Source organism: Eutrigla gurnardus (genome assembly GCF_963514095.1).
Source record: "Eutrigla gurnardus genome assembly, chromosome: 14".
Lineage (NCBI taxonomy): Eukaryota > Metazoa > Chordata > Actinopteri > Perciformes > Triglidae > Eutrigla > Eutrigla gurnardus.
Window position 1 is genome coordinate 17,509,524 of NC_139937.1, and position 15,107 is coordinate 17,524,630.

Sequence of the window (15,107 nt, forward strand, 5' to 3'; positions counted from 1 at the left end):
AGTGGGACCATTCAGAAAAGATTAGAGGTGGTTAAGTGTCTTTTTTTATGTAACTTTATTCTGGCAGAAGCAAATACATTGTCAAACATAAAAGCATCCAGTCATGTGATTTTGCAGTGATTTTTTTTTTAATGAACAGAAATCTAAAGCTGATAACAAAATATTCTCATCACCAGCTCCACTCACTCTTTTGTCATGAACTTTTAGCCTAATTCCATGACTATAGGGTGAGAAAGTTACTACATTTGCACAGGAAGATCATTCAAAAGCTCAGGACAGCTACCAACTGTAGAGGAAGCGTATTTCCTCTGCACTTTTTTGAAAACCTAAAGGATAGCTTCCAATTTTATACGTAACATAAAGGTTTTATAGGTGTTCAAAAAGACATTTAACATTCTTTTCTAGACCTGCTGTCTGTGAAAGTTGAGGAGCACACTTCAATGTTTAAATGCCTATAATTTGTACAAGAAACAGAATGTACCATACATAGAAAAGAGGTCACTTCGAAATGAACTTGCACTTCTGACCTACATTTTCTATACTCGTGGTTACAACATGACCGAGCCAATCCTGTGGTGGGACTCTTTATATACACTGCTGCTGCCATGGCCAAAGGTCAATGCTCAATCTTAAAATCAAGCAAGCTAATTAAACAAAAATGTGATCATATGCTGAAAACATAACTGCGGGCTGTGTTAAAGAAGGAAACCGTTATCATCCAGATATCATAAAGTTCAATCTCTTCCTTATTTCCTTCCCTTTCTCTATCTTTTCCCCTTTTTTCTTCAGGGTTTCTCCAGCTGGATCGGCTCGTCTTCCTCCTTAAGGTTTCCCACATCCTGGTACGGGCCATGTGCCTGGGACCGTTGAATCTCATCGTATGCGGACTGACAATCATCCAGATTAAGCCCCTGGCGTATTAGATAAAATGAAAGATGGAAATCAAGCAAACATCAATTAAACACATTCATGTTAAATTGATTAGTAGAGGATAACATTCATATTCATAATCCTGCTCCAGCAATGTGACTCGCACAAGTGTGTCTCACATGCCTGCTTATCGTCTTTGAGGAGGCGACTCTTTTACCTGATATATGTTTTCCTCTTCCCTCATCGCTTTCTTCTTCTCGAGCTCCCTCAGTCTATTTGACTGTTGGGGGGAAAAAAAGAAGTTGCTAAAGCGGTGCAATGGTTCAATTTCCCATGAAAGGAAAGCAAAAAGCCCTATGAAAATGATGAGAAACGTATAGGGTCGAAATATCGTGAATGATATGGCAATGCCATTATTGAGAAATGTGGGGAATTAACCATTGCATCGACATCAATGCTTACAAGTTAGGGGTATGGTAATGGTAATGGTGTCATGTGACCTTCTGACCTTGAGGAGAATGGTGAAAGAAGGCACAATCACACACAGCAGCAGCAAGACTCCCTCGGCTGTCAGGATCTTGTTTTTGGTGCTTTCGCGGAGGTTTAACGTCTTCTCCAGCGGCTCTGGGCACACAGACGGGGTTCAGACAGGGTTCAGAGGTGAAACAAACTAGGTAAGTTCTTTCCTGTTTTTGTAGCAAGCAGCAGAAAGAACCTGGCGTGTATAAAAATGATCATCGATGGTTGTTATTTAAGGGATCTCAAAACTAACGTGCATCACAGACGTTTTGTCACAGAGATTATGATGCATTTCAGTGTGGAACAAAATGCCTCTTAACATTATCTTGACTGCAACTTGATCTCAGTTCTTCTTCTCAGGGCTATTTAAAGTGAACGGCCAGTGCAGCAGCAGACTGTAATGAGAGCATTCTGCTCATGCAAAGATTATGCAATGGATGCTACCACTCGCACAGCTCTCGGATGGACTAACGTTAACAGGATTTTGGGGCTTATGAGGTGTTAGCACTTCTTAGAGCTCCCTTGACTCCATCTCACGCCACCACGCTCACGAACACTCACTGTAGACCTGCAGGTAGGTGCCGTGTGAGAAGAGGTTGACGTCACTGCCGTTCAGCCAACACTGGTACAGTCCAGAGTCGTCCAGCTCGACCGGCTCGATGGTTAGGGTGCCACATGATTTGCCGGAGACTGAAAAGTTTCCTTTAGCCACGCGGTCCGAAAGCGTCACGGTAAAAAGACCCTTGGTTTTGTTGGCAGTTTGGTTTTGTTTGGTCCAAGTTGACTTCACAGAAGGATCACTGGTTGTGTAGCAGCATTCCAGCTCAGCTGTGTGAAAGACATGCACCCTCAAATAGGGCCTGTCCGCCTCCAAAATGATCTTGGGCCGAGCAACAGCCACTGCGGAGGGAGAAGCATTTGTTCATTTGATCTCCACCCAACATTAGTCAAATAACGTAATTATGATTGTCCCATCACAATGATAACCTGTTTATCCAAAAGGCGTACAAGCTGTGAAAAGTTGAGTACAAATATAAATGAACGCACTGTAAATGTACAGCATAACGAAGCAAAAGGAACACGGCAAACATGCAACATCATAGCACGGCCATCTGCTTTGACTGGAGATGTGGTTCACTGAAGCAGAACATTAAGCAAAACAGCTAAAAGAGAAGAAAACATTATATAGAGTACATTTATTTAATATACGGACATGCCTATGTTCCACAAAACCCAGAAGATAATTGAATCTACACAAACACAAAGTGTTTGTAGAGTATTTTAATTAATATGGCTTCTTAGAATAAATGGATGTTACTCACCGACGAAGCTGCAGAGCAGAACGTTTGTAACCATCCCCATTGTGTTGGCAAGTGTTTCACCCAAAGATACAAATATGTACTGAAATACACCCGGACCAGATGATCTAACACTGATCCCAGTCTGAGCTTCTATGTTGTGCAAACACGCTGGTGTCTTGTTTTTCCTCAGTCAGGATTTATGCTTGAATGAACTCGGACTCACCCACATTTGCGTAAAAGTAACATCTGTATGGATTTAAAAAATAGATTATATGTTCATTTCTTCATGAAGAATATTATGAGGGCAACATTTCCCTTTCTATATACTTACGTTGTATATTTTAAAAGGATACAAAGGGATATGAAATTAATACACATTGGATCTTAATCCCTGGATTTATAAAGAGTCTAACTAACCTTGATCACAAACCATTGGCTCACACGCCATTCTAACATTAGTACAGTATAAATTATGTAAAAAAAAAAGGCAAAGCAGATATATTTATTTCCCCAATTTATTTAAAAAAATGAAGAATTAAAAAACAGTACGTACCACAAATTTCCTTAAGTATACATCATTAAAGAGCCTCTTACACGATAAAAAAAGGAAATAATCAAAACCCAAATACACAGTATAGTTCTTGCAATATTTCATTGTTTATAGACATGATGGCAGAAGCCTGTATGACAAGCAGCAGTGTCATTTTCTATACAGGGCACTGGCTGGCTGAGTTGGTGGAGGGCTCAAAACCTACTGCTGCAACACAGCAATAGCTTTTGCGGACACAAAGACAGAAACCTGGACTGGTTTCTCTCGATAACTGTTAGGTATTTAGTCACGTCTCTCACTCTCGAGAGGTCAATTTCACAGTCCTCCCGTGAAAAACAGCCCAAACACAACACGAAAACAAGGCACCACGCTATAAATACAGTTTCTATACATCTAGCGGTTTGTGTATAGAACGCATGAGGAAAAGCATCCGGAGGAGAGAGAGAGGAGTGTCTGCAGCAGTCGTTCAGCCATCGCTGTAAGCTGGTGTTAACTGGGTTTCAACTGCTGACCAGTGGTCCAGCTGATCCGTTTAAACGCCGCTGTAAGCTGGATAGCCACAGTGCAGAGAGCAGGTTTGTGCTTTACCGTGCACCAGAAGAAGAACAAAAATATATCCCGGGTAACGATATTTGCATATTTGTTCAATTCATTCATGCATAGACGAGTTACAGACATCCTGTCTCTCACCGTTATGGTCAAATGCATACATAATTACAAAAGGTTGTTTGGAAGAAAAAAACAACAACAAAAAAAACCTCCCCCGACCCGTTTAATAAATCAAATACAACATATGGTAAAAACTGTGCGGTAGGAAAAGGTGATCATGCTGTCACAAGTGAGGGTGTGTATGCAGCAAACAAGCTTAATAAACAATTCATTCATGCGTTCTCTATCATTTTTTTTTCCTTCAAGCTAACATCTATGTACATTTTACAAGAGGAAGACATCGGGGGGGATGGCAGCAAAGAATGAATATTTAGACACTTGAGGGACTAATGGCATCCACCATCCGCACCAAGTTCACACTCAGCGGGGTCAAAGGAGACGCGCGTTGTCGTGGCAACAGCGGTGAGAATGCATGTGAGGAAGTGATCGTGATCACAGTGCTGGTGAGAGCCGAGCCGACTGCAGCTTTTCCTTCCTTCCTTCCTCTTTTTCCTGTGTATCCTTATCTAGCGTCACTGTCTTGTTGCCTGGTTCTCTTTTCTTCTAAGCTGGAACGGGTCCAGCTCTATATCCAGGTCGGATTAACGCAGTCAACTCCGGCTTTTACGGGTATTTAATGACCCCCAACTTTACATATAAAAGTCACTGAAGTGTATGCAAGAAAATCACAAGTCTACAGATTGTGTTTAGCTTTGGTCATAAGGCGAGGGCAGGCGAGAACTCTTCATCCCAGCATTTATTAGAGAATCGAAAATCCAGGTTGTTTTTTTTTATTGCTTCATTATTCTATGTGCTTTTTCTTCATTTAAGTCGCCGCATGTTGGGAGTTTGGAGGGAGAGAGAAACAGCAGCTGCAGGCGCTAAGTGACACGCTACTACACAGACACAGCACGCCATCAAGAGAATTACAGCTCGTATGAGGATCTAACGGTGCTTTCTTGTGTCTTTGGTCCTCGAAACGATGTCCTAATTACAATCAACTGCTAAATGAAACACAATTCGATGCAAATGTTTTTCTACCAGGGAAGAATAGAATCTTTTGATAATAAAATGGGACGCTATAATATCATTTATAACTCCATTTAAAGTTTTGGAAAGGTGACGCTGCAGAAATGAAGAAAACGACCTTTCGTGAAAACGTCTGCAGCACTGGGCTCTCACTGTTTGTAGGTGTGTGTGTGTACATTTTTAAATACAGCGAGGGCAAATGGTAATCTCATGTATTCTAGCCTACACATCATCTCATGACCGTCTGGTTCAAGCCGCCTTCAAATAAACCTCCAAACACACTCCCCGACCCTGCAGCTTCCACCTTCACCCTCGATCTTCGTTACACGTTCTAGGTTTGCCTTCTTATGAATCATCTTTTCTCTAAACACATTTTTTTTTTTTGGGGGGGGGCCCAGTGCTGCAACACTTCCACTCATGTGAGGCAACTCACTTTACCCGACAGAACTCAGAGGGAATAAATAAAAGCAGTAAATACAAAATACGTCTCCATTATTAACAGCATGTTTACCTACAGGTCCACTATTTATAAATGTTTCTATGTGAATAACAGTCATTAAAACAACTTGGTAACACACATACACACACTCGTGCATGCAATCTTTTCAATAACGAGGGCTGCCTACATGAAGCCCAACTTCATTGAATAGAGAGTAAATAGATTTTTGTAAAAAGAAAAAAAAACAGTGTGGGTTCAACTTAAGTTTGTTCTGGAAAAAAAGTGCATCTCTGTGGTACTTTGGCATAGACTAGAAATAACACTATATATCAGCAGTAGTATTTCAATACATCTTCAAACGCTACATTGGCCCCTTAAGGCTTCCACCTGGTTACAGCCAACCTGGCGGGCAAACACAGGATTTCTCCTTCACTGCACATCTGCTATTGGCAATAAAGTCGATTATTTTCTAGCGCGCGCACGTCTCTGGTGTGCGTATGTGTGTTACAGCAGATCGCAATCACTACATTATGTTAGGCAGCATCTCTCTCTCTCACAGCAAGAAAATATTGCTTCATTTTTTATTTATTTTTTTGGCACCGCTCTGCAAAAACAATCTCCCACTCAAAAGTAGGTTGTTTTCTGTGTTTTTTCTTTTTCTTTGTATACCTCTCTACCAAGCATGCACGCAGACAGATACACACACGCATGCACACACTCCTCCCATGATCCTTCACTGAACCACTGCACTGTGCATAAAGCCCCCTAATGCAGCAACGGGTCCAGGCTTGACTTTACGAGGGTTTAGACGGTTCCAGGGAAGCCTCTGAAAGTCACTCTTGCACTCCAAACCAGCACCAGTAAAAACATCTGGACAGAAGAAAGGGACAAGAGAAAATTGGAATGTGAGATAACAGTATGCCTGATGATGAACGAGAGCATAATGTCCACTTGGGATGGGACGGGCACTTTTCAAAACCAATTTTCTTTGTCACTTTTACAGTTTTAGTTCCATAAAGCCACTAAACGGCATCATCTAATGACAACAGAGTGTTTATCTGCTCACAAATCTACACAAAAGCTCGTCTTATTAATGGAGGAATGACAGAACGACTGCAGACACTCAGGGCGAAAAAATATATATATATATATTTTGGAAAATAGTTTTATTAATCATTTTATCTACAGATAATAAGTGAAGTGTACAGGAATGTACACAGCATTCTAATTAGTATTATTATATTTGCATGCAATTTACAATTAAGTGATCATCTTATTTTATTGTTTATGGGATATTTTATTTCATTCTTTGCACTTTAAATGGTCTGATTTTATCTCATTTATAGTGCTGAATCCTTTTTAAGTTGTTCCCCCGTGTAAAGCACATTGTTGCTCTGCTTTGAAAAATGCTTCAGAAATAAAGTGTTATTATAATATCATCATCATTATTATAGAAAGTGTAATAACTTAACTTTTTTTTTTGGTGCAAGAAATAACAGATAATCACATTTTGTAAAACGTACGCAGTTGATGACGAAGGATGCTACTTAAACTATACCGGAGCGCTTTAAATATATTAACAGTACTTTAAAAAGTGATAGTCGTTCTCACTTAGTGGCCAGCAGGTGGCGTGGTGGCGTCTCACTGGAAGTTTCCCCCCTCCAGTGAGAACTTGGAAAGGGCCTCCTGCAGCCCGTGGTGCTCCTCTTCTACAGTCTGCAACACACAAAATCAATATCACCTTAGGAACTGAGGACAGACACTCTCTTTCTCTCACACACACACACACACACACACACACACACACACACACACACACACACACACACACACACACACACACACAACACACACAACACACACACACACACCATCCTCCTCTTAACATCCTCTCTTCATCTCCCTCGCTGCTTCTCTGACACATCCCATCGCCCGGCGCTGGACATAATAGCTATTTTCAGCCAAGTCCAATTTCACGAGGCAATTTTCAGCCGAGCAATAACCGCAGTGGTTAAATGGTTTTTCTATTCTCTAGTCTCTCCTTTGTGCCATTTTGGCTCCATTTGTCCAAAGTATACCGCAGCTCGCTCCTTACTTAAGTTATCCTCAGTGAAATACTTGATGTCCAACCGTGTGTCTTTTTCTAGTCAGTTCCCATCTTTTCTTCGGTCTCTTTTCTTTATCTGCCCGTCATTCTACCCGCTTCCTGCACCTCCCCCCCCCCCCCCTCCTCCTCACCTGTAGTCTCTTTAGCTGTTCCTCCAGACTGTGGAGCCTCCTGCACACTTCCTCCATCCTCTCCTGGGACAACACCAGGGGCGCACTGATGCTCCTCTCCTCCTCCGTCTTCATCCCAGCGCCTTCTTTTTCACAAGAGTTCTCCTCCTCCGCTCCCCCGTCAGTCGTCTGGCTTTCTTCTGCGGACGGAAAAACCCAATTGAGATGTTTTTCACGAGTCAGCTTTGTTTAGAGGTGCAGTGAATTATGATCAGTAAAACGGTGCATTGTTAAGCTTCCTGTCCAGGTTCCTGTAACCTCGTCATGTGGTTTCTCTGGAATGCCATTTTATAGGGAAATAAGTCTCAAAATATATTTTTTTTTAGAGGAAAAAAAACAACAAAATGTATTTTGCCAATAAAATAATAAAATAAAATATAAATGTTAACTAATTTGAATGTTAACCGCAGGCATGTGTTCAAAATATGTGAAAGAGAATCCAATACAAATAAAAACCACATTCAGAGTACGAAGAGATGAAAAGAATACACTCATTCACTTATTTGCAGATAATTAGATGAGAAGATGTATAGTAGTCTCATATATCTCCTTTAAATATGAAGCTACAGCTAAGAGATGGTTAGCTTAGCTTAGCTTAGCATAAAGACTGGAAACGGATGGAAACAGCTAGCCTGACTCCGTCCAAAGGGCCAACCAGCATCTCTGAAGGTCAACAATTAACACTCGTATCTTGTTTTACCGTCAAAAAACAAAGAGGGACTTCTTTATGATAACTTTAACATTTCAGAAGTTGTGCCAACTTAAAGTCTGGCCTAAAACTTTAATTTTCACTTCCTTACTTTTAGACCAAAACTCACCCGTTGACCGACAACTATCCATTTCTCCACTCTCGGGTTGCTCCTCGCCGTTCTCTCCATCCGTCTGCGAGTCTTCCGATAGACTGATGCTGCCGACCAACAGCCTTTTCAGCGACATGACTAACAGGAGACACATTCAGAGGTTTCATCAGAAAAGACGCGACTACGAAACGAGAAGGAAAAGACTGGTGGTGTAAAATAACCGTCTCTAAAAGAAGCGCCCTCGTTCACCTTCATCCAAAGCACTGTTGGCCACCTTCTCCTGGTCGCTGTTGGAGTGGCCAATCAAGTCGAAGCCTTTGTCTGACAGGAAATCAATCAGTCTGTGCCTGGGGTCTGATGACTTGTCATCCGTCAAGCTGTCCTTATCTCGATCTACGAGCAGACACACACGAGGCTCAAGCCTGGGCTTCCAGCTTTTCACAAAATGTGGAACAATAACAAATTTGTCCTATTTATTAAAGTGTTGGAACGGATAAAGCGCTGCAGTCTCACCGCCGCTGCTTTTCAAACCGCCGTTCTCAGTCGGGCTCAGAGGGGCGGTCAGCCTGACGGGGAGAAGATGGCAAAAGAAATACGATATTTTGAGATTGGCAGCCGGTGAATGCGTCTTTCAACAGAGTAAACAAGTAACACACACACACACATACGTGGAGGGACTGAAGGGAGGGCCTCCACTTCCAGGAGTAAACGCCAACCTCATGGGCGCTCCGCTCTTCTTCAGATCATCCACCGCTGACTTTATCACATCGGTCCAGCTGTAAAAAAAAAACACACATAAATCAGTGGATTTAAATGACAAAAACAAACGGCATTAATCCGTGTGTTTCTCCAACACTTACAGTTTCCTCTCTCCGACAGACTGAGCCACCAGCTCATAGATCTGAGCACCGCTGTCCCAGGTAAAAATCACGTAGAAGGCCTTCCGATCTGACAGCGAGGAGAAAATCGGAAAGGTTGAGTGATATCGATTCTCACGATGGAAGGTAACACCCGCGCGTGAATAATGAAACGTCGCGGCTCACCTGTGGCTACTTCCCGCAGGAAGACGGAGTCCAGCTTGATGATGGGGCTCAGCATCTGCTTGCCCTCCTGCACGGCGATGTTGCTCTTGCCCTGGCACTTGAGGACCATCTTGTCGTCCTGCCTCTGCAGGAGCACCAGCAGGTCGCCGAGCAACACACACTGCACCTCTGGGAGACGGCAAGGAGAGGGAGCGGGACGGTGAGGTGGGGAGGAGAGGAGGGAGGCTCTCTGCCGGTCGTTTTTTTACATTCACTGCTTTAGATTGTACATTTAGATATTTATTTATTCATGTTTTTATTCTAATTCCAGAGATTAGAAAGCTTATCCCACGTGTGTGTATGCATGTTTGTTTGTGTGTGTGTATGCATGTGTGTGTGTGTCTGCATATAATTGATCCATTAATAAATTAGATTAAATTGAATTGAGGTTTGAAGCTAAACAAATTAGCTGAATATAAAGAAGGAAGTCAGTCAAAATCACTTAGACGACAGCTGGGTTTCCTTTTATAGCAACCTTCAATCTACAAATTTAAAAAAGGGAAATGAAAACAGAAGTATTCATAACTCATTTTCTCAATAACCCAAAATAAACCAGTGAGGGTTTGTTTGTTTTTTTGCCTTGGAAACAGATACACGTCAATCTAAGTGATCCGCCTTATTTTAAATGAATAAATATTAAAAATAAATATTGAGGATAATAAACAGTTTAATTTTAATTAACAAAATAGTTCAGCATCATTTCCAACGTTTATTTACCAAGTGCCTTCTCCTTGGTGACCCTCCAGGTCACCGTGCCTTCATAAAGCATCTTCTTCTGAGTCAGGTCGATGTTCTAGAAAAGACAGCGGGAGAATCATGACTTCCTGCAAATAAAATGCCACGCGTTAAGTTCAACAGCGTGTGCAAACGCACTGAAAGACCCTCACCTTGTATTCCGTGTAAAGCTCATTGCTGGGTTTGAGCCCCGATGTGTCCAGTCTACGCTGGTAGTCCTTCAGAGTCTGGGAACAGAGCGGACAGGGGGGGGGGAGAAGGTCAGCCGGGGTCACACAGCACAGAAGTGGACAGACGACGAACAAGCGAAGACCTTCAGGAGGTCTCAAAATGAATTTACCAGACTCCAATTGGTGCTCAATCACGACGAGAACAGTGTGTTCCAGTGATGGATTGTATGTTTCTCACCAATAGGTTCTCCATCACTTTGACCTCTTCATTGACATGGTTGAGGATCTTTCTGCAGCACTCTGCGCTCTGCTGGATCCTCTCCTTCTCTGTCGGGTCCTCTGGGGAGAGACAGAAAACACGGCGTGTAGGAAAGTGCAGCTTTCACAGGGTCAAATAAAATCAGGGACATTTAGTATCTTTAAATGTTTTGCTAGGGTGTAATTACATTAGTTCTGATATGGATGTGGTTTAAAGCATTAGCGAAGTAACGTTCTGCATTCTGCTTTGAACATATATTTAATTTACTCCTCATTTTCACATTCACACAAACAGATCTCCATATAAAACACACAAATCTACATCAACACCAGACATTAGTGAGGGACGATTTCAACAATTTTCATCCCACATTTCCCTCTTTTTAACAAACCAGGATTTATGAGAAATTCAATATAATGATTTAAACCATGAATCTATGTAAAAATAAACCAAACTGTCGTCGATATGCCTTTAATAAGTGAATTCAGTAGGAGATTGTGGGCAATGCTGTAAATCGATGAGCAGAACTGCATTAAAGGCTACAGTCTGCAGGATTTAGGGGGATCTATTAGCAGAAATTGAATATTCATAACTTTATTTTCATTAGTGTGTATAATCACTTGCTTTCATTAGCTCAAAATTAGCCGTTTGTATCGAGATCAGCTTCTCTTCACAGAGTCTGCCATGTTTCTACAGAAGCCCAGAATGGACAAACCAAATGCGGCTCAGATTACCTGCAATCTGCATCCTCACCTCTAGATGTCACCAAATCCTAAACCCTTTAAGCTAAAATGTTCATGATTTTTTTTTTTTTTTTTTTTTTTGAATGAGCTGAAATAAAAAAATATATAGTAATAGTAACACAGAAAAAAATCACAATATATAGTTTGTCAATATTGTGATATAAAATGAGATGCACACACACACACATACACACCTGTATTCTTGGCAATATTCTCAAGCAGCAATGGGTATTTGGTCAGCCTCTGCATCTCTATGGGAATGATGTCCTTGAGCTGCAGCCTGCGGCACTGGGGTTTACTCTCTGCCTCCTGGGATTCAAACACATTCAGCATGAGAGCACACGTATGAGAGCACAGATGTGACCTGTTGCATTAACCACCACATCTGCGAGTACGTCCACGTCCGTCTGAACGTTAAAACCCTTAATATTCAGCCCGTGTGCATGTGTTTGTTTGTGCGCTGGCGGCTGTGTTTACCAGTATGAAGGAGTTGAAGCGCGGCTCTTTCTTCTGTCTGCTCTTGATCTGGTCCAAAGCCCACGTCTGGTGACTGCAGGACCGGGCTGTTAGTTTCTGGAACCACTCCCCCTCGGTACCTCCGAACTGGAACACACAATGACACTGTGTTGTGATCGCCAGAAGTAAAGAGCGGAATAAAGAGGCGGACAGATGGAGAAAGAGCTGTAAACTGTGTAGCTGTTGCAGCCAATATTTGACTTTATAGAGATGAATAGCTTTCAGCATTTGTTAAAATAACAAAATCAGATATTTGGCACGAGTGCTGACAATTGTCAACACGTATCCATTGGAGTTTTTTCCCCGCACACTGAGAAGAAAGAGACATTTAATGATATAAACAGAAATATAACGGAGCCTCACTCTGTTGAGCACCGTGGTGCTGATGGATTTGACTATGAAGTTGTCATCCGTACGCAGTTTCTTCAGGTTCTCGTAGAAGTTATCTGGATTCGCAGCCGGAAGCCGGACAAAGAAAGAAAAGCACATTTAAAATCTTCTTTACAGAACAGTAAAAAAAAAAACAGTTCTATTGTATCCGAATTATTCCAGCTACAGTATATCCTGTCATGTAGGCGTTTACAGGTATCGTTATCTCTGGCAACAGATACGCACAGCTTCACGCTCAGACTACATAATGCTTTTTGCTTGTTGTGTGGAAGGGAGAGCACCATCGTCCCCAGTTCATGCGCAAACAAACAGAAAGTCTGTAAAAAAGCAGCACTCACAGTGCATTTCAATGATCTCATCCAGGTTGGGGAAGATGGCGGACAGCTCCGTGGCGGTCAGGAGCTCCTCCCTCTCTAAAGGCTTGGAGAAGATCATCTGGAGGACGCTAAGCATCCGCACATGGGCGTGCTCGGTTGCAAACAGCTCTAAAGAGAAGGAGAGGGAGAAAAAATGTTGCCTTAACTGCAACCTCATTGTATCCGTTAGCCTTCTAACCACTTCATCTCCTCACCATTGATGACCTCCTGCCTCTTGGTCTCCTTCTTGCTGAGGCTGGACAGGGCTTCGGGGGGAGCCAGCTCCCTCCAGTTGGGTGGGTCCTGCTCAAACTCCAGGAGCCGGGGCTCCATCTCCTCCAGCTGCGGGGAGGGGCTGGTGGGGGACTGGCCGGGCCCCTCGGGAAGTAACACTGGTCCATCGAAACTGAGGAAGGCGGGGAGAGGAAGGGGGGCAGAATCATCCATTTAGACCGGTCGCTGCAGTGCAATGTGATTCAAGTATGACCCAGGGTGGCTATATCGAGGTCGCTGGCTGAGGAACAACGGTTGCTTTCAACAGCTGGTCGCATTTGGAAACGCACACCAGGGGATGTTAAATGGCTAGACAGAGTACCTAGCAGATAAGCTATGTATCAGCTTTCTGTTGTTATTCCTGTAGCTTATCCTCGAGCAGCTGACTCACTACAGATATCCTACAATAACAGGTAATGAGAAACTTCAAAGTGCTTCATTGTAAGAAATAGTGAAATGGGAAAGTATAAAAACCCACGCTGGTTATCTGTTGTACCCATCACATGATGCACTTATTGTTTTTTTCCCTTGTTATGCTAATCTCTGGCTTTATTTGCAAGAAAGCCACACTCCACTGGATCTCCACCATGACAGCAGCAGTCATTGTGAGGATTATAATTAGAAATAAATGTGCTTACTGGGATCATTTAATCCAGACAGACTGATTATTGTATTGTGGACGTACGGTTATTTAACAGCAAGCAAACAAACCCCGGCCTAATAAATGGCTGGCATCCCAGGCTTACCCAATAGTCAACATTGACGTAAGTCAATAATCATCCCCCTAAAGAGCTTAATGTCTGACCTTTCACTGAGAGTGCTGTTACTCGCTGCCTGCCAATCACAGAACAGGTCAACAGATGTTAACTGACTCAATATTGACCATCAGACGGATGTCAGTCAGATTGAGTCATTTAGTTTGTGTCTACAGGACATTTAATAACGTCGTTGAAACATCGACCTAATAGTTATTCCATCAAATCTTCACATTTTGGCTGATTATTTAGTTTAACTGATCATTTCAGGACCGCTGCGTTTAAAGCGTCGGGTGTTTGACAGGCCGGTCTGTCCCCGCTGTGCTCCTCTTCCAACCAGAGGGGGGGGGGGGCATTGAAAGCAGGTTCATCCATCTTACGGATGGAGGTGCTGGGGGCTGAGCGGGGTAGGTGTTCCCGGTGCGGTAGAAGGCGGCTGGAGGTCCACGTCACTACGGGAGCGAGACTGTTTGGCCCGGGAAGAGCCGCGGCGCCGATAGGAGTGCCGGTCCACTCGGGCGCTCTCGCTACGCGCCACTTTCCTACTGAAGGGAGGGAGGTTGGGAAGAGGACGAGAGAGGGATGAGGAGAGAGATATGGACAGAGTAGCAGGAAGGAGGGGTCGGAAAAACAAGGCGGGGGACAAACGCAAGGAAGGATGTGAGGAGATGAAAAGGAGGAGAGGCAAAGAGATGAGGAGATACCAGCAGAGAAAATCATAAAAGTAGAAGAAAGTCAGTGTGCATAGACATTTGAGTTAGTTATGAGGGTTGGGAGGAGGATGAATGAGGTTCGAGAGGAAGAATAACATCAACAAACGATAGAGAAAGAGAGAAAATGAGTGACAAGTGAATATGCATGACATGTGACATGCATATTACTGGTTAGACTATAAAAACACAGAGTATGCTTCATATACTGTAGACATGGCAGGACTTGAACACCAACACTTTCTAGATTTCCCGATGAGTTACTCGGAGCCAAAGTACAACAGAGTTTTAAGTAAGTAGCCATGCATTGCTTCTACTTAAAGTCTGGACCAGGAGTTTTCAGTTAGGCTAACGTTACTGGTCCACATTTGTCCAAATCCACACACAACGTGCATTAACATCCACTGAAAATCAAATAATCCAGCTGATCTCAACAATCAAAGCTTCTTCCAGTTCCTTCAACGAGCAGATACTTATCCATGTCGTGTTTGTGTATCAGGGCTGCAGGACTAACATGTGAAGTGTGTGTGTGTGTGTGTGATCAGTATAAGGCCTGAAGCATGTCCGTGACTCAGTCAAGGCGCTGACACCCACCTTGTCTTCCGTCTGTAAAAACATGGGACACCACATCGTTACACACCGGCCTTTTCAAATGAACCCATTAGCCACAGCAGCAACCACAACA

The 15,107-nt window shown here is 42.9% G+C and overlaps 2 protein-coding genes across 8 annotated transcripts in view; both read right to left on the bottom strand.

Annotated features, from left to right (window-relative positions):
• Positions 1-48: 48 nt before the first annotated feature.
• cd79a (CD79a molecule, immunoglobulin-associated alpha) lies at positions 49-2,844 on the bottom strand. Its single transcript, XM_084026566.1, has 5 exons — positions 2,712-2,844; positions 1,951-2,289; positions 1,379-1,494; positions 1,088-1,150; positions 49-911 (listed from the first exon to the last, which is right to left on the bottom strand). The coding sequence occupies exons 1-5, from the start codon at positions 2,749-2,751 to the stop codon at positions 786-788; spliced, it is 684 nt and encodes a 227-aa protein (XP_083882692.1). The 5' UTR covers positions 2,752-2,844; the 3' UTR covers positions 49-785.
• Positions 2,845-5,306: 2,462 nt separating this feature from the next.
• The window catches only part of arhgef1 (Rho guanine nucleotide exchange factor (GEF) 1), a 35,295-nt gene continuing 25,494 nt past the window's right edge, over positions 5,307-15,107 (bottom strand). For 4 of the 7 annotated variants that reach the window (XM_084026327.1, XM_084026324.1, XM_084026325.1 and 1 more), the window contains 19 exons: positions 15,017-15,028; positions 14,093-14,257; positions 12,900-13,090; positions 12,667-12,813; positions 12,302-12,384; positions 11,900-12,025; positions 11,617-11,731; positions 10,659-10,759; positions 10,403-10,477; positions 10,233-10,308; positions 9,477-9,644; positions 9,294-9,381; positions 9,102-9,209; positions 8,947-8,999; positions 8,683-8,826; positions 8,452-8,571; positions 7,595-7,773; positions 6,968-7,072; positions 5,307-6,226 (listed from right to left, as the gene is read on the bottom strand). In XM_084026327.1, coding sequence (XP_083882453.1) covers positions 6,998-7,072; positions 7,595-7,773; positions 8,452-8,571; positions 8,683-8,826; positions 8,947-8,999; positions 9,102-9,209; positions 9,294-9,381; positions 9,477-9,644; positions 10,233-10,308; positions 10,403-10,477; positions 10,659-10,759; positions 11,617-11,731; positions 11,900-12,025; positions 12,302-12,384; positions 12,667-12,813; positions 12,900-13,090; positions 14,093-14,257; positions 15,017-15,028 — 2,026 coding nt within the window. In that variant the 3' untranslated portion in view covers positions 5,307-6,226; positions 6,968-6,997. Of the gene's footprint in view, positions 6,227-6,942; positions 7,073-7,594; positions 7,774-8,451; positions 8,572-8,682; positions 8,827-8,946; positions 9,000-9,101; positions 9,210-9,293; positions 9,382-9,476; positions 9,645-10,232; positions 10,309-10,402; positions 10,478-10,658; positions 10,760-11,616; positions 11,732-11,899; positions 12,026-12,301; positions 12,385-12,666; positions 12,814-12,899; positions 13,091-14,092; positions 14,258-15,016; positions 15,029-15,107 lie in introns of all 7 variants that reach the window. The other 3 variants (XR_014598274.1, XM_084026326.1, XM_084026328.1) reach the window with 3 other exon arrangements.